Source organism: Nerophis lumbriciformis, linkage group LG10 (assembly GCF_033978685.3).
Source record: "Nerophis lumbriciformis linkage group LG10, RoL_Nlum_v2.1, whole genome shotgun sequence".
Taxonomy (NCBI): Eukaryota; Metazoa; Chordata; class Actinopteri; order Syngnathiformes; family Syngnathidae; genus Nerophis; species Nerophis lumbriciformis.
In genome coordinates, this window is record NC_084557.2 from 41,236,515 (window position 1) to 41,255,320 (window position 18,806).

The following is an 18,806-nucleotide window of genomic DNA, read 5'->3' on the forward strand; positions in this document are numbered from 1 at the left end:
TATTTCACCTCGGTTTTTACGTGTTCAAACCCAGCAGCCTGCAGACAAATTGCTGTACGTTGCAGCTTTTTTCCGCTAAAACGTGTGTCTTTTACAGCCTTGCTGGAGGGCACCTTTATAAATGATGTTCCCTTTCTGTTGAGAAGTGCTCTCTATCAAGTGTGAAACTCCATAATAGTTAAAATATTTATGGAGGAACATGTTAAAATCTCTGCGGGCGACAACTAAACAAGTTGTATAGGGAGGGTCCATCGGCCCCCCATATTTTAACCAGCAATAGCTTATCTTTCACTAAAGCTGCGTTTATACTTGTGGTTTGGTACCCAGGTCCGTGCCAAAATACAGTAGAGTTAACTAGAGATGTCCGATAAGGGTTTTTTGCCGATATCCGATATTTCAATATTGTCCAACTCTTAATTACCAATTCCTATATCAACCGATACCGATATATACAGTCGTGGAATTAACACATTATTATGCCTAATTTTGTTGTGATGCCCCGCTGGATGCATTAAACAATGTAACAAGGTTTTGCAAAATGAATCAACTCAAGTTATTGAAAAAAATGCCAACATGGCACTGCCATATTTATTATTGAAGTCACAAAGTGCATTATTTTGTTTAACATGCCTCAAAACAGCAGCTTGGAATTTGGGACATGCTCTCGGGGTGGGCGGGGTTGGGGGGGGGGGGGGGGTAGCGGGGGGTGTATATTGTAGCGTCCCGGAAGAGTTAGTGCTGCAAGGGGTTCTGGGTATTTGTTCTGTTGTGTTTATGTTGTGTTACGGTGCAGATGTTCTCCCGAATAGTGTTTGTCATTCTTGTTTGGTGTGGGTTCACAGTGTGGCGCATATTTGTAACAGTGTTAAAGTTGTTTATACGGCCACCATCGGTGTGGCCTGTATGGCTGTTGACCAAGTATGCTTTGCATTCACTTGTGTGTGTGAAAAGCCGTAGATATTATGTGATTAGGCCAGCACGCAAAGGCATTGCCTTTAAGGTTTATTGGCGCTCTGTACTTCTCCCTACGTCCGTGTACACAGCGGCGTTTCAAAAAGTCATAATTTTTACTTTTTGAAACCGATACCGATAATTTTGAAACAGATACCAATAATTTCCGATATTACATTTTAAAGCATTTATCGCCCGACAATATCGGCAGTCCGATATTATCGGACATCTCTACTTGTAACTTGAAAATTTTTTTAATTTGTAATAACAAACAGTTGAATTAATTCACACATTTATTAAATTAATGAAAATGTGTGTAAAATTGGAACATAAGTGCCCTAAACTGAAGGAGCTAGTCAGATCTCTCGGTGAGGTGGCTCGCTGTAGTCAGACACATTGTAGAACTGTCTGCATTACATTATTTACAATAAATTAATTATTATTGACATTTACTAGTCGATTTTACAATCGTTCATGTCCGAATTGCGATCCTTCTAAAAATGTATTATTTACTCCACCTCTAATAATAAAGTTAGTACATGATCTACTAAAAAAAACAAAAAGTCTGTGGTACATTACATGGGACATATAAGTGTCATAAAGAGGTTGGTAGATGAGAATAAATCTAAAGGCAAAATATAGTGTAGGAATGCAGCCAATTGCAAGAAATGTAGTCTTGATTTTCAAAATGTTCTTTTAGGATTTGCGTGGCAGCACTTGGTGCTGATAGAAATGTTTCTCTTTTTTTTCCTCAATTTTCCTCTTTTTTCACAAAGGGTGCTCACTCACATCCCCCAGGATTGCCAACATTGTTGTTAGCAACCACACCAAAACAAGTGGAGTCACTTCTCATGCTGATCGAGAAAAACTAAATAAATACAAAACTCAAAACCAGTGAAGTTGTCACGTTGTGTAAATGGTAAATAAAAACAGAATACAATGACTTGCAAATCCTTTTCAACTTATATTCAATTGAATAGACTGCAAAGACAAGATACTTAACGTTCGAACTGGAAAACGTTGTTATTTTTTGCAAATATTAGCTCATCTGGAATTTGATGCCTGCAACATGTTTTTAAAGAAAAGGTGGCACAAGTGGCAAAAAAGACTGAGAAAGTTGAGCAATGCTCATCAAACACTTATTTGGAACATCCCACAGGTGAACAAGCTAATTGGGAACAGGTGGGTGCCATGATTGGGTATAAAAGCAGCTTCCATGAAATGCTCAGTCATTCACAAAAAAGGATGGGGCGAGGGTCACCACTTTGTGAACAAATGCGTGAGAAAATTGTCCAACAGTTTAATTTAGGGATTTCGCCATCTATCATCTAAGGTTCAGAGAATCTGGAGAAATCACTGCACTTAAGCGATGATATTTAGGACCTTCGATCCCTCAGGCGGTACTGCATCAAAAAGCGAACACTCAGGAACACTTCAGAAAAACACTGTCAGTAACTACAGTTGGTCGCTACATCTGTAAGTGCAAGTTAAAACTGTACTATGCAAAGCCAAAGGCATTTATCAACAACACCCAGAAACGCCGCTGGCTTCGCTGGGCCCAAGCTCATCTAAGATGGACTGATGCAAAGTGGAAAAGTGTTCTGTGGTCTGACGATTTCACGTTTCAAGTTGTTTTTGGAAACTGCGGATGTCGTGTCCTCTGGAACAAAGAGGAAAAGAACCATCCGGATTGTTATAGGCGCAAAGTTCAAAAGCCAGCATCTGTGATGGTATGGGGGTGTATTAGTGCCCAAGGAATGGGTAACTTACACATCTGTGAAGGTGCCATTAATGCTGAAAGGTACATACAGGTTTTGGAGCAACATATGTCGCCATCCAAGCAACGTTATCATGGACGCCCCTGCTTATTTCAGCAAGACAATGCCAAGCCATGTGTTACAACAGCGTGGCTTCATAGTAAAAGAGTGCGGGTACTAGATTGGCCTACCTGTAGTCCAGACCTGTCTCCCATTGAAAATGTGTGGCGCATTATGAAGCCTAAAATACCACAACGGGATCTCTGTTGTGGTATATACTGTTGAACAACTTAAGCAAGAATGGGAAATAATTCCACCTGAAAAGCTTAATAAATTGGTCTCCTCAGTACCCAAATGTTTACTGAGTGTTGTTAAAAGGAAAGGCCATGTAACACAGTGGTAAAAATGCCCCTGTGCCAACTTTTTTGCCAATTCTAAGTTTATGATTATTTGCAAAAAACATTTTAGTTTCTCAGTTAGAACATGAAATATCTTGTCTTTGCAGTCTATTCAATTGAATACAAGTTGAACAGGATTTGCAAATCATTGTATTCTGTTTTTATTTACGAATTACACAATGTGCCAACTTCACTGGTTTAGGATTTTGTACAATTATATTTTTCCCTGACTTTTTAGTGCATGTTATATCTGGGGAATTGAATTAGATATACCTACTTCCCGTAAATGGATCTACCATTATCAGTCGATGAACGAGAGATTAGTGTATTGTCACGTCTAAATGCTTTTTGGGTGTCATTTTTATATCCATTTCATGGCTTGTATTGCAGTATAGATGCTCTGTTCACAGACTCCTTCAAATTATACCCAAATTCCATATATTATCCCTTGAGAAGATCAATAAAATGTCTGCTGAAATGTGTTTTTGCTTTTGCCATTTACTGTATATGTGCTTTTTACACAGGGATCATTTGTGCTATCACAGAAAAAAAACACCAGTAGACTTGTGCAAATGTGCACTGCACCGGTAAATACCATTATTTAGAAGCCAGTGGCTCATTTAGGAGATGAAAAAGAACAGCAACAAAACAGATGTCTTCATTGAACCATTTTCATATAATGACTTCATTTACATATGTTAGCGACGCCTGATTTATTACCCTGTCAGGTCCAAACAACAAGCTAAAATGCAACATCTGAAATAACTCATCCTCCATTTAACTATTTGTTATTAATACCTTCTTATTACAAGACTGGATAAATGCATTGGTTTGTCAGAGGGAAAACAAACACAAATCTTTTCCATGCACCCTAGAGCACGACGAGTGCCTGAGCGGACTTCATGACTGCGACGAGAATGCCTTGTGCTTCAACATGGTCGGAGGACACAGCTGCTCTTGCAAGCCGGGCTACACCGGCAATGGAACCGTGTGCAAAGGTAAGACACACGATGCCATACCATGTTATCTCTTAAAGGCCTACTGAAATGTGATTTTCTTATTTAAACGGGGATAGCAGGTCCATTCTATGTGTCATACTTGATCATTTCGCGATATTGCCATATTTTTGCTGAAAGGATTTAGTAGAGAACATCGACGATAAAGTTCGCAACTTTTGGTCGCTGATAAAAAAGCCTTGCCTGTACCGGAAGTAGCAGACGATATGCGCGTGACGTCACAGGTTGTGGAGCTCCTCACATCTGCACATTGTTTACAATCATGGCCACCAGCAGCGAGAGTGATTCGGACCGAGAAAGCGACAATTTCCCCATTAATTTGAGCGAGGATGAAAGATTTGTGGATGAGGAAAGTGAGAGTGAAGGACTAGAGGGCAGTGGGAGCGATTCAGATAGGGAAGATGCTGTGAGAGGCGGGTGGGACCTGATATTCAGCTGGGAATGACTAAAACAGTAAATAAACACAAGACATATAGATACTCTATTAGCCACAACACAACCAGGCTTATATTTAATATGCCACAAATTAATCCCGCATAACAAACACCTCCCCCCTCCCGCCCATATAACCCGCCAATACAACTCAAACACCTGCACAACACACTCAATCCCACAGCCCAAAGTACCGTTCACCTCCCCAAAGTTCATACAGCACATATATTTCCCCAAAGTCCCCAAAGTTGCGTACGTGACATGCACATAGCAACACGCACGTACGGGCAAGCAATTAAATGTTTGGAAGCCGCAGCTGCATGCGTACTCACGGTACCGCGTCTGCGTATCCAACTCAAAGTCCTCCTGGTAAGAGTCTCTGTTGTCCCAGTTCTCCACAGGCCAATGGTAAAGCTTGACTGTCATCTTTCGGGAATGTAAACAATGAAACACCGGCTGTGTTATCCGGCACAACAGTCAGGGGGTGCATTCTACGGCGGGGGTGCGTTATCTGGCACAACACCTGCCGCAATACACTGCTTCCCACCTACAGCTTTCTTCTTTGCTGTCTCCAGTGTTCATTGAACAAATTGCAAAAGATTCACCAACACAGATGTCCAGAATACTGTGGAATTTTGCGATGAAAACAGACGACTTAATAGCTGGCCACCATGCTGTCCCAAAATGTCCTCTACAATCCGTGACGTCACGCGCAGGCGTCATCATACTGAGACGTTTTCAGCAGGATATTTCGCGCAAAATTTAAAATTGCACTTTAGTAAGCTAACTCGGCCGTATTGGCATGTGTTGCAATGTTAAGATTTTATCTTTGATGTATAAACTATCAGACTGCGTGGTCGGTAGTAGTGGGTTTCAGTAGGCCTTAAAAGGGCACATGTTGTGAAAAAACTGACCTAGCATACCCTTGCTGGAATACACATATTTATGGCTCTGGAGTCACTGCCTGACCATCAATTGTTGGAACACAACCAAGTCATTTGTATGTTAGCTGCCTATTTCTAAACATGTTATCAGATGGCGGAATGATCCACCATGGTAGTGTATTTTCTGGCATACACATGTTGAAGCTCATTTCCACACGCGTTGTTGAGATGCACAGATGGTCATACATAGTAACATCACCTCTCAGCCGCAGAGGACATCAGAGCAAAGTGGATTCATTTCATTAAGCCCTTCCTGTCCTCAAACCTTGGGGGACATAGCGAAGAAGAGCTGGTTCTGCAAATTTGCCAGAGACATGGCAACCCTGCCCAAAAGCAGGCTGCTCTGAACAGGGCTGTTTAGAGGGGGTTTTAAGTGTTATTTTGACTGACACATGTCATATATGCTATTAGGAAACGCAGGATCTGTAGAAAAACTCCATACTATTTCCCATTTGGTAGAAGTTTATGCTAATTCCTAAAAAGAAATACTACAAACATATGTTTATAAAGGAGCTGCACCATTCCCTTAAACTTTGAGGGAAATAAAATAAATCACAGCACTGTGGAGTTCACCCCAAAATTATTTTATTTGTTTTCTTTCTACATGTTTTCAAGAGACAAAATAACCACTCCTAAAACAGGCTGTTCTGAACAGGGCTGTTTAGAAGAGGTTTTAAGTGTGCTTGGGTTATTTTGACTGACACATGTCATATATGTTATTAAGAAACTTACGAACTGTTGGGAAATACGGCATAATATTTCCCATTTGGTGGAATTTTATGCTAACTCAAAAAAAATACTACAAAAATATGTTTATAAAGGAGCGGCACCATTCCCTTAGACTTTGGGAGAATGAACATAAATCAACCCAAATTCGTTTTTTTAGTTTATGTTTAATTCCTACATGTTTTCTAGAGACTTTACAACCACCCCTAAAACAGGCTGCTCTGAACAGGGCTGTTTAGAAAAGGTTTTAAGTGTGCTTGGGTTATTTTGACTGACACGTGTCATATATGTTATTAAGAAACGCAGGAACTGTAGAAAAACTGCATGATATTTCCCATTTGGTAGAATTTTATGCTAATTCCTAAAAAAAATACTGTTTATGTTTATAAAGGAGCTGCACCATTCCCTTAAACCTTGCCTTGAGGGAAATAAAATAAATCACAGCACTGTGAGTTCACCCCAAAATTATTTTATTTGTTTTCTGTCTACATGTTTTCAAGAGACTTGACAACCACCCCTAAGTGGGAAAAACTGCAGAATATTTCCCATTTGGTGGAATTTTATGTTAACTCCAAAAAAATACTACAAAAATATGTTATAAAGGAGCTGCATCATTCCCTTAGACTTTGGGAGAATTAACATAAATCAACCCAAATTAATTATTTTGTTTGTTTAATTTCTAAATTTTTTCAAGAGACATGATAACCACCCCTAAAACAGGCTGCTCTGAACATGGCTGTTTAGAAGAGGTTTTAAGTGGGCTTGAGATATTTTGACTGATATATGTTAAGAAACCTAGGAACTGTGGAAAAACTGCAAAATATGTCCATTTCGATGGAATTTATGCCAACTCCTGAAGAATTGATGGCAAAAATGTTTATGGAGGAGCTGCACCATTTTCCTGGACCTTGATAGAAATAAAACAAATCACAGCACTGTGGAGTTCACCCCAAATTAGTTTTTTTTGTTTGTTTAATTTCTACATGTTTTCTAGAGACTTGACAACCACCCCTAAAACAGGCTGCTCTGAACAGGGCTGTTTAGAAGAGGTTTTAAGTGTGCTTGGGGTATTTTGACTGACAAATGTCATGTATGTTATTAAGAAACCGAGGAACTGTGGGGAAATACGGCATAATATTTCCCATTTGATGGAATTTTATGCTAACTCTAAAAAAAATACAACAAAAATATGTTTATAAAGGAGCTGCACCATTCCCTTAGACTTTGGGAGAATAAACATAAATCAACCCAAATTAGTTTTTTTTTCCCAGCCATCCATTTTCTACCGCTTATTCCCTTTGGGGTCGCGGGGGGCGCTGGAGCCTATCTCAGCTACAATCGGGCGGGAGGCGGGGTACACCCAGGACAAGTCGCCACCTCATCCCAGGGCCAACACAGATAGTTTGTTTAATTTCTACATGTTTTCGAGAGACTTGACAACCACCTCTAAAACATGCTGCTCTGAACTGTACTATTTAGAATAGGTTTTAAGTGTGCTTGGGGTATTTTGATTGACCCGTGTCATACTGTTTATTTTATTAAGAAACCTAGGATCTGTGGGAAAAACTGCATAATATTTTCCATTTGATGGAATTTTAGGCTAACTCCAAAAAAATACTCCAAAAATATGTTTGTAAAGGAGCTGCACCATTCCCTTAGATCAGGGGTAGGCAACCTTTACCAGTCAAAGAGCCATTTTGACCAGTTTCACAAATTATAGAAATCAATGGGAGCCGCAAATTTTTTTAGAAATTTTAAATTAAATAACACTGCATACAAAGTTTTTTTTTTGCTTTGTGCTATGTATAACCAGGGGCTGCCCACACCTTTATGTGGAATTTGAAAGCTGGTGCGGCACGCGGGTTTTAAATGAATGGCGCTTGTCAACGTCATGCGTGCCGTGATGGTACAGCATATAGCACTCACTACAGTCAGCGTGCCTGATCAGCCACGCGTTGTATGGGGCTTCCGCTTGCTCACGTAGGTAACAGCAAGGCATACTTAGTCAACAACCACACAGGTCACAATGACGGTGGCGGTATAAAAAAAACCTTTAACACTCTTACTAATAATGCGCCACACTTTGAACCCACACCAAACAAGAATGACAAACACATTTCGGGAGAACATCTGCACCGTAACACAACATAAACACAACAGGACAAATACCCAGAATCCCATGCAGCCCTAACTCTTCCGGGATACATTATACACCCCCCCCCCACCCGCTACCAAACCCCGCCCACCTCAACCGAGCACAGAGGCGGGGGGGGGGGGGGGGGGGGGGGTGATGTGTGAGGGAGCAGGGTTGGGGTGGGGGCGGGGTTTGGTGGTAGCAGGGGTGTATAATGTAGCCCGGAAGAGTCAGGGCTGCATGGGATTCTGGGTGTTTGTTCTGTTGTGTTTATGTTGTGTTACTGTGCAGATGTTCTCCCGAAATGTGTTTGTCATTCTTGTTTGGTTTTGGTTCAAAGTGTGGCGCATTATTAGTAAGAGTGTTAAAGTTGTTTTATATGATTACCGTCAGTGTAACCTGTGTGGCTGTTGACTAAGTATGCCTTGCTGTCACGTACGTGTGCAAGCAGGAGATGTATATTGTATAACAAATGTTGGGCTGGCACGCTGTTAATACAGATTGTAAAGGGCGCCAAATGTTGTACCATCATGGCACGCCCTTATTATAGCTGTAAGGGTGAAAATCGGTGAATAATAATCCCGGGAGTTTTCTGTGAAAGGCACTGAAATCCGGAAGTCTCACGGGAAAATTGGGGGCTTCAGCAAGTAAGCTGCTGAGCCGCATCAGAGTGATCAAAGAGCCGCATGTGGCTCCGGAGCCGCGGGTTGCCGACCCCTGCCTTAGACTTTGGAAGAAATAACATAAATCAACCCAAATTCGTTTTTTTGTTTGTTTAATTTCTAAAAAAAAATTTAGAGACTTGACAACCACCCCTAAAACAGGCTGCTCTGAACAGGGCTGTTTAGAAGAGGTTTTAAGTGTGCTTGGGTTATTTTGACTGACACATGTCATGTATGTTATTAAGAAACGCAGGAACTGTAGAAAAACGGCATTATATTTCCCATTTGGTAGAATTTAAAGTTAAAGTACCAATGATTGTCGCACACACACTAGGTGTGGTGAAATTTTGTCCTCTGCATTTGACCCATCCCCTTGTTCACCCCCTGGGAGGTGAGGGGAGCAGTGGGCAGCAGCGGTGCCGCGCCCGGTAATCATTTTTAGTGATTTTATGTGAATTCCTAAAATAAATTACTACAAAAATATGTTTATAAAGGAGCTGCACCATTCCCTTAAACTTTGGGAGAAATAAAATAAATCACAGAACTGGGAGTTCACCCCAAATAACTTTATTTGTTTAATTTCTTCATGTTTTCAAGAGACATGACAACCACCCCTAAAACAGGCTGTTCTGAACAGGGCTGTTTAGAAGAGGTTTTAAGTGTGCTTGGGGTATTTTGACTGACAAATGTCATATATGTTATTAAGAAACCTAGGAACTGTGGGGAAATACTGCATACTATTTCCCATTTGGTCGAATTTTATGCTAACTCTTAAAAAATGCTACAAAAATATGTTTATAAAGGAGCTGCACCATTCCCTTAGACTTTAGGAGAATTAACATAAATCTATCCAATTTTTGTTTTTTGGTTTGTTTAATTTCTACATGTTTTCTAGAGACTTGACAAACACTGCTAAAACAGGCTGCTCTGAACAGGGCTGTTTAGAAGAGGTTTTAAGTGTGCTTGGGGTATTTTGACTGAAGCATGTTACATACAGGTATATGCTAAGAAACCTAGGAACTGTGGAAAAACTGCAAAATATGTCCATTTCGATGGAATTTATGCCAACTCCTGAAGAATTGACGGCAAAAATGTTTATGGAGGAAGCACCATTTTCCTGGACTTTGAGAGAAGTAAAACAAATCACAGCACTGTGGAGTTCACCCCGAATGAGTTTTTTTGTTGGTTTTCTTTCCGCATGTTTGCAAGAGACATGACAATCAGCCATAAAACAGGCTGCTCTGAACAATGCTGTTTAGAGGGGCTTTAAAGTGTGCATGGGGTAATTGGATTGAAGCATCTCACTTAGGAAGTGTTTAATAGGGGATGCATAATATGAGACATGCTACTGCTGTAAATACATACTTTATTGGAATGCGTCCTCCTTCCTGAAAAGGAGTAGAATGTTTATGGAGGAGCTGCATCATTTCCACACAGCAAAGCTTGTTGGCATTGAGAGAAAATATGCATGACTTTTAAACTCAGACCAAATGAAGGGTTTTGATCGTGTTTCTTCATCTGCATGTTTGCATGAGACAGGGCTGTTTATAGAGAGGGTTTGGGTGTATTTTAACTGAAGCATGTCACAGACACAGTGTGCAAACATAGTAAGACCCATATGAATGTTTTCATCTCTTTCTACATGTTGTAGACAACAGCTGTCAAAGTCGTTTTCACTAAGGGCCACATCGCAGTTATGTTCGGCCCGCTTCTAACAGTGAATACTACAAACCCCGTTTCCATATGAGTTGGGAAATTGTGTTAGATGTAAATATAAACAGAATACAATGATTTGCAAATCATTTTCAACCCATATTCAGTTGAATATGCTACAAAGACACCATATTTGATGTTCAAACTGATAAACTTTTTTTTGTTGTTGCAAATAATCATTAACTTTAGAATTTGATGCCAGGAACACGTGACAAAGAAGTTGGGAAAGGTGGCAATAAATACTGATAAAGTTGAGGAATGCTCATCAAACACTTATTTGGAACATCACACAGGTGTGCAGGCTAATTGGGAACAGGAGGGTGCCATGATTGGGTATAAAAACAGCTTCCCAAAAAATGCTCAGTCTTTCACAAGAAAGGATGGGGCGAGGTACACCCATTTGTCCACATCTGCGCAAACAGTTTAAGAACAACGTTTCTCAAAGTGCAATTGCAAAAAGTTTAGGGATTTCAACATCTACGGTCCATAATATCATCAAAAGGTTCAGAGAATCTGGAAAAATCACTCCACATAAGCGGCATGGCCAGAAACCAACATTGAATGACCGTGACCTTCGATCCCTCAGACGGCACTGTATCAAAAACCGACATCAATCTCTAAAGGATATCACCACATGGGCCCAGGAACACTTCAGAAAACCATTGTCACTAAATACAGTTTGTCGCTACATCTGTAAGTGCAAGTTAAAGCTCTACTATGCAAAGCGAAAGCCATTTATCAACAACATCCAAAAACGCCGCCGGCTTCTCTGGGCCTGAGATCATTTAAGATGGACTCATGCAAAGTGGAAAAGTGTTCTGTGGTCTGACGAGTCCACAATTCAAATTGTTTTTGGAAATATTCGACATCGTGTCATCCGGACCAAAGGGGAAGCGAACCATCCAGACTGTTATCAACGCAAAGTTCAAAAGCCAGCATCTGTGATGGTATGGGGGTGCATTAGTGCCCAAGGCATGGGTAACTTACACATCTGTGAAGGCACCATTAATGCTGAAAGGTACATACAGGTTTTGGAACAACATATGCTGCCATCTAAGCGCCGTCTTTTTCATGGACGCCCCTGCTTATTTCGACAAGACAATGCCAAGCCACATTCAGCACGTGTTTCAACAGCGTGGCTTCGTAAAAAAAGAGTGCGGGTACTTTCCTGGTCCGCCTGCAGTCCAGACCTGTCTCCCATCGAAAATGTGTGGCGCATAATGAAGCGTAAAATACGACAGCGGAGACCCCGGACTGTTGAACGACTGAAGCTCTACATAAAACAAGAATGGGAAAGAATTCCACTTTCAAAGCTTCAACAATTAGTTTCCTCAGTTCCCAATCGTTTATTGAGTGTTGTTAAAAGAAAAGGTGATGTAACACAGTGGTGAACATGCCCTTTCCCAACTACTTTGGCACGTGTTGCAGCCATGAAATTCTAAGTTAATTATTATTTGCAAAAAAAAAATAAAGTTTATGAGTTTGAACATCAAATATATTGTCTTTGTAGTGCATTCAATTGAATATGAGTTAAAAAGGATTTGCAAATCATTGTATTCCGTTTATATTTATATCTAACACAATTTCCCAACTCATATGGAAACAGGGTTTGTATTAGTACACCATTTTTTTCTGCATTTATTAGTAGATTTTTTTTAAACTAAAATGTAAAAAAATATATGGTAGGTTGCAATAATTTCACCTAAAAATGTAGTGTATATTACTGTAATGGAAAAACTGTACTGCTGTTTTTATGATAACAAAAAAAAAGGCAGCTCAGTTGCCAGAATTTTGCTGTAAAATGTACCGTATTTTCCGGACTATAGGGCGCACCAGATTAAAAGGCGCACTGCTGATGAATGGTCTATTTTTTTTTATCTTTTTTCATATATTAGGCGCACCGGATTACAGGGTGCATTAAAGGAGTCATATTATTTTTATTTTTTTTCTTTGTTGTCTACATAACATGTAATGGTGGTTCTTTGCTCAAAATGTTGCAGAGATTATGTTTTACAGACCATCTTCGAGCCGTCTTCTCCCTGTGCAAGGACGGGAGTGGAAGAAGTGTCAAAAGATGGAGCTAACTGTTTAAATGACATTCAGACTTTACTTCAATCAATAACGGAGCAGCATCTCCTCATCCGGAAACAACAACACAGGAAATGTGTCTTGTGAAAAACCGTCCGACCGGAACTCTAATAACTAAAGTTTACATTATTCACTCGGGTGAATACGGTAATGTAAACTCACTACACCGGTATGTTTTAGCACTTTGATGGCGAGTTTACTGACAGATATAAGTCAGAACTTTACACTACTTTTTATTAGAAATAGCAACAGTGGAGGATGAATGTCACATAACAAGAAGATAGAGAAAAAGAAGAAGCTTATCGACTACGGCGTCGGTGCGGAAGCGCGCAATTTTTTAGGACTTATACAGATCCCAAATACAGATCAGCAGGTACCAGAAGGTTAGAAAAGTTGCTTGTGCATAATATGGCGAAACAAAACGCCAGATAATATGTGTACCTTATACACACACCATAATAATACTCCTATGTTTAATGGGCCGACAATCCATCAAGCGGTGCGGCTTCATAGCTTACCAAAGTCGTACTAAAACATTTTGATAGATTTTTGAGCGCTGTGTGTAATGTTCTATATTTTCAATGGAACATTTAAAATATTGGTGTTGTTAACTTGTGTCATATTGCCATCATAGTGCAGCCTGCACTTATCTCTTATGTTTGACTGCCATCTACTGGTCACACTTATCATTACACCATTTACCAAATAAAATAGTTTCGAGGTGGGTAAGCTCAACCAAACTTATTCCATACATTAGGCATACCAAGTTATAGGGGGTACTGTCGAGTTTTGAGAAGAAAAAAGGATTTTAAGTACGCCTTACAGTCCGGAAAATACGGTACATCTGTTGTTTTTTTTTACTGTAAATAAAAAAACTGCAATTTTACAGTAACAGTTTGTTTTTCACCGCAAATCAGCAACTGCAGATTTTTCGGTGTATTACTGTAAATGCCAAAAGGCACCACAGTTTATTACAGTAAAAAAAAGTATTGTTTTTTGGGGTTTTTTTAGAGAAAAATGCTGTAAAAACCACAGTATATTTGATGGATAACGTGCTTTAAAATCATTATTATTATCATTATTATTAGTAGTATTTTTTAGTTTAAAAAAAAAATGGTTTGAATGTTTGATAATATATTTTTGCATAATTAGACAATATTCAAGTTACATGGAGTACAAATATTTTTCTTCTCCCAAAAGAGAAAGAAAGAAAGCATTTAGTAAGAAAAGTTACAGTACTTTATTGAAACATATTATTTCCAAGCTTTTGAGGGCCAAAGAAAATGAAGTGGCGGGCTACATCTGGCCCCCGGGTCTTGAGTTTGACACCTGTGTTGTAGACAGAGAGTGAACATACACAAAACCCAAAACTAGTGAAGTCGGCATGTTGTGTAATTCTTAAATAAAAACAGAATACAATGATTTGCAAATCTTTTTCAACTTTTATTCAATTGAATAGACTGCAAAGACAAGATATTTAATGTTCAAACTGAACTTTGCGCCTATAAGAATCCGGATGTTTATTTTCCTCTTTGGTCCGGAGGACACGACATCCACAGTTTCCAAAAACAATTTGAAATGTGGACTCGTCAGACCACAGAAGACTTTTCCACTTTGCATGAGTCCATCTTAGATGAGCTCGGGCCCAGCGAAGCCGGCGGCGTGTCTGGGTGTTGTTGATAAATGGCTTTTGCTTTGCATAGTAGAGTTTTAACTTGCACTTACAGATGTAGCGACCAACTGTAGTTACTGACAGTGGTTTTCTGAAGTGTCCCTGAACCCATGTGGTGATATCCTTTACACACTGATGTCGCTTTTTGATGCAGAACCACCTGAGGGATCGAAGGTCCGTAATATCATCGCTTACGTGCAGTGATTTCTCCAGATTCTCTGAACCTTTTGATGATTCTATGGACCGTAGATGGTGAAATCCCTAAATACCTTGCAATGGCTGGTCGAGAAAAGTTGTTTTTAAACAATTTGCTCACGCATTTGTTCACAAAGTGGTGACCCTCGCCCCATCCTTGTTAGTGAATGACTGAGCATTTCATGGAAGCTGCTTTTATACCCAATCATGGCACCCACCTGTTCCCAATCAGCCTGTTCACCTGTGGGATGTTCCAAATAAGTGTTTGATGAGCATTCCTCAACTTTCTCAGTCTTTTTTGCCACTGGTGCCGACTTGTTTGAAACATGTTGCAGGCATCAAATTCCAAAGTTTACCAGTTTGCACGTTAAAGGGGAACATTATCACAATTTCAGAAGGGTTAAAACCATTAAAAATCAGTTCCCAGTGGCTTATTTTATTTTTCTAAGTTTTTTTCAAGATTTTACCCATCACTCAATATCCCTAAAAAAAAGCTTCAAAGTGCCTGATTTTAACCATCATTATATACACCCGTCCATTTTCCTGTGACGTCACATAGTGATGCCAACACAAACAAACATGGCGCATAGAACAGCAAGCTATAGCGACATTAGCTCGGATTCAGACTCGGATTTCAGCGGCTTAAGCGATTCAACAGATTACGAATGTATTGAAACGGATGGTTGTAGTGTGGAGGCAGGTAGCGAAAACAAAATTGAAGAAGAAACTGAAGCTATTGAGCCATATCGGTTTGAACCGTATGCAAGCGAAACCGGCAAAAACAACACGACAGCCAGCGAGGACGAATTCGGCGATCGCCTTCTAACCAACGATTGGTATGTGTTTGTTTGGCATTAAAGGAAACTAACAACTATGAACTAGGTTTACAGCATATGAAATACATTTGGCAACAACATGCACTTTGAGAGTGCAGACAGCCCAATTATCATCAATTAATATATTCTGTAGACATACCCTCATCCGCTCTCTTTTCCTGAAAGCTGATCTGTCCAGTTTTGGAGTTGATGTCAGCAGGCCAGGGAAGCTAGGGTCGATATTTTTCTCTTGATCATCTTCGGTGGCATAAGGGACGGTGTGAGCCAAGACATCCAGGGGGGTTTAGCTCGCTCGTCTGCGGGAACAAACTGCGGCCATTGCTTGGCGTGCTACCGAGGTCCTTTGTCCCTGAATTGCTCACACACTCCGGCAGATTCAATGGGGGTCTGGCGGCAGATTTCTTTGACTTTATCGTTGGAAATGCATCTGCTTTGAGTGTCGCAGGATATCCACACATTCTTGCCATCTCTGTCGTAGCATAGCTTTCGTCGGTAAAGTGCGCGGAACAGACGTCCAATTTCTTGCCACTTTCGCATCTTTGGGCCACTGGTGCAACTTGAATCCGTCCCTGTTCGTGTTGTTACACCCTCCGACAACACACCGACGAGGCATGATGTCTCCAAGATACGGAAAACAGTCGAAAAAACGGAAAATAACAGAGCTGATTTGACTCGGTGTTTGAGAAATTGGCGGATTGCTTCCCGTTGTGACGTCACGTTGTGACGTCACATCGGGAAGCTCCGAGAGCGAAAAATAGAAAGGCGTATAATTCGCCAAAATTCACCCATTTAGAGTTCGGAAATCGGTTAAAAAAATATATGGTCTTTTTTCTGCAACATCAAGGTATATATTGACGCTTACATAGGTCTGGTGATAATGTTCCCCTTTAAATATCTTGTCTTTGCAGTCTATTCAATTGAATATAGGCTGAAAAGGATTTGCAAATCATTGTATTGTGCCAACTTCACTGGTTTGGGGGTTTGTAAATACATATTTTAAAAGATGAAGCTCAGCAAATGAAGTTTGAATGTTTGTTTACGTATGTTTATCTACTTCATCCGTCAACTTGTGGACACTCATTAACAAACATCCCGACCGTGGATAATGAACATTTTCTGCATTAACCTTGGTGAGAAGCATTCATCATAATGAATCACGTCAGTGAATTAGCTCTTATTTTCTATGCAAATACGCACGTTACGCTGCTGCTGGTCTAATTGCATACTTATTAATGCTCATTCGTCTTTTGGAGTAATGCGTCTTCTTCTTCGTTATTTTGTTACTCAGCCATGTGCGACGGCTTGTGCCAGAACGGCGGGACGTGCCTGTCGCCCAACAACTGCGCCTGCCCGCAAGGATTCACTGGGAAGAGATGTGAGACAGGTATGTGAAAGGTTATGATGTTAGGATGTCGATCTGCTCTCTGCATCCACCTGATGATTAAATGCATGCTCCGCTGTGCTTATTGGGCATGATTTAGTGCAAGCCTGTGTGTGTGTGTGTGTGTGTGTGTGTGTGTGTGTTCCTGTGTGTGTGTGTGTGTGTGTGTGTGTGTACGCTCCTCAGTGAGTAATGGGCTTGTAGCTCTTTTATTGCCACGATGGAGGATTTGAACTGCACATGCAGCAGTATGGGAATTACTCTACATCACACATTAATCAGCGTGGAGGTTCCGCACATAGGCCAAGTTGCAACGGGCCAGACTCCTGCGCTGATTGCCAATGTTGAGCTCACTGAAATTGAGTAGTTTATTGTACAAAGTCTTTGGAGGGGTCACTGCCGTCAACTGACCAAAAACTGTTTTCATCACCTCAGAAATACTTCTAAAGTGAGAAATTTGCTGTCAAAATTGGATCTCGAAAGGATCATTCACACACTTCAAAAACAAGAAAAAAATAAAAATACAAAAATGAGGGGTATTTTATTTGAACTAAGCAAAATTATCTGCCAATAGAACAAAAAAATGTGGCTTGTCAAAATTTTCCAAAACAAGTAAAATGAGCTAACCTCAATGAACCCAAAAATACCTTAAAATAAGTATATTCTCACTAATAACAAGTAGGGATGTCCGATAATGGCTTTTTGCCGATATTCCGATATTGTCCAACTCTTTAATTGCCGTAACCGATATCAACCGATGTATACAGTCATGGAATTAACACATTATTATGCCTAATTTGGACAACCAGGTATGGTGAAGATAAGGTACTTTAAAAAAAAATAATACAATAAAATAAGATAAATAAATAAAAAACATTTTCTTGAATAAAAAAGAAAGTAAAACAATATAAAAACAGTTACATAGAAACTAGTAATTAATGAAAATGAGTAAAATTAACTGTTAAAGGTTAGTACTATTAGTAGACCAGCAGCACGCACAATCATGTGTGCTTACGGACTGTATCCCTTGCAGACTGTATTGATATATATTGATATATAAAGTAGGAATCAGAATATTAATAACAGACGGAAACAACCCTTTTGTGTGAATGGGGGAGTGAGGTTTTTTGGGTTGGTGCACTAATTGTAAGTGTGTGTTTTTTATGTTGATTTAATAAAAACAAAAACAAAAAACGATATCGATAATAAAAAAAACGATACCCATAATTTCTGATATTACATTTTAACGCATTTATCGGTCGATAATATCGGCAGGCCGATATTATCGGACATCTCTAATAACAAGTGCACTTTTCTTGGTAGAAAAAAAAAAAGAGATATTTTTGCTCAATATTTTGAAAAATATTCTTTAAATGAAGTAAATGCTAGTGCCATTATCTTGACATAATGATATGCGTTCGGCATTACATTTCTTAAAAGCAGCAAACTTATACTAAAAACTAATTTATTGTTCTTAATGGAAAGGCAACAAGGCAACCGCTTGTTACTCTCGGGGTCTCCTAGCCGCTCAGGCAAATCATATTGTCTAAAAATGCATTTTTCCATGGATAACATGACATCATCGCGCCAAGTGCGTGCTCTTTCAGTCAATTAGTGCGCATATACACAGCCCGGCCCCTGGCCAAATTGTTTTTAATTGTAATTTTGAAGAATTTACCTGAATGTGCATGAACTATTTCTGTTCAAAATTGTTTGAAATGTCACATGTTAAATGTTTAAATAGTCAGTTTACTGTACTGTGCCAACTGTACTACTATATGAGTACGTCTTTTCTGTTGTTTCAGTGAAAACAAAACAGCAAAGTCCATTTGGCTGTCATCTGTTTTAATTATGAGACACAATTGTGTCAAAATCATGATTGGGTTTTTTTCATGCTTGAA

At 39.7% G+C, this 18,806-nt stretch overlaps 1 protein-coding gene across 2 annotated transcripts in view; it reads left to right on the top strand.

The window, feature by feature from the left end:
- Positions 1–18,806, top strand: part of nell2a (neural EGFL like 2a) — a 389,930-nt gene that overhangs the window by 258,019 nt on the left and 113,105 nt on the right. For both annotated transcript variants that reach the window (XM_061969587.2, XM_061969588.2), the window contains exons 14-15: positions 3,982–4,104; positions 16,813–16,908. In XM_061969587.2, coding sequence (XP_061825571.2) covers positions 3,982–4,104; positions 16,813–16,908 — 219 coding nt within the window. The remainder of the gene's footprint in view (positions 1–3,981; positions 4,105–16,812; positions 16,909–18,806) is intronic.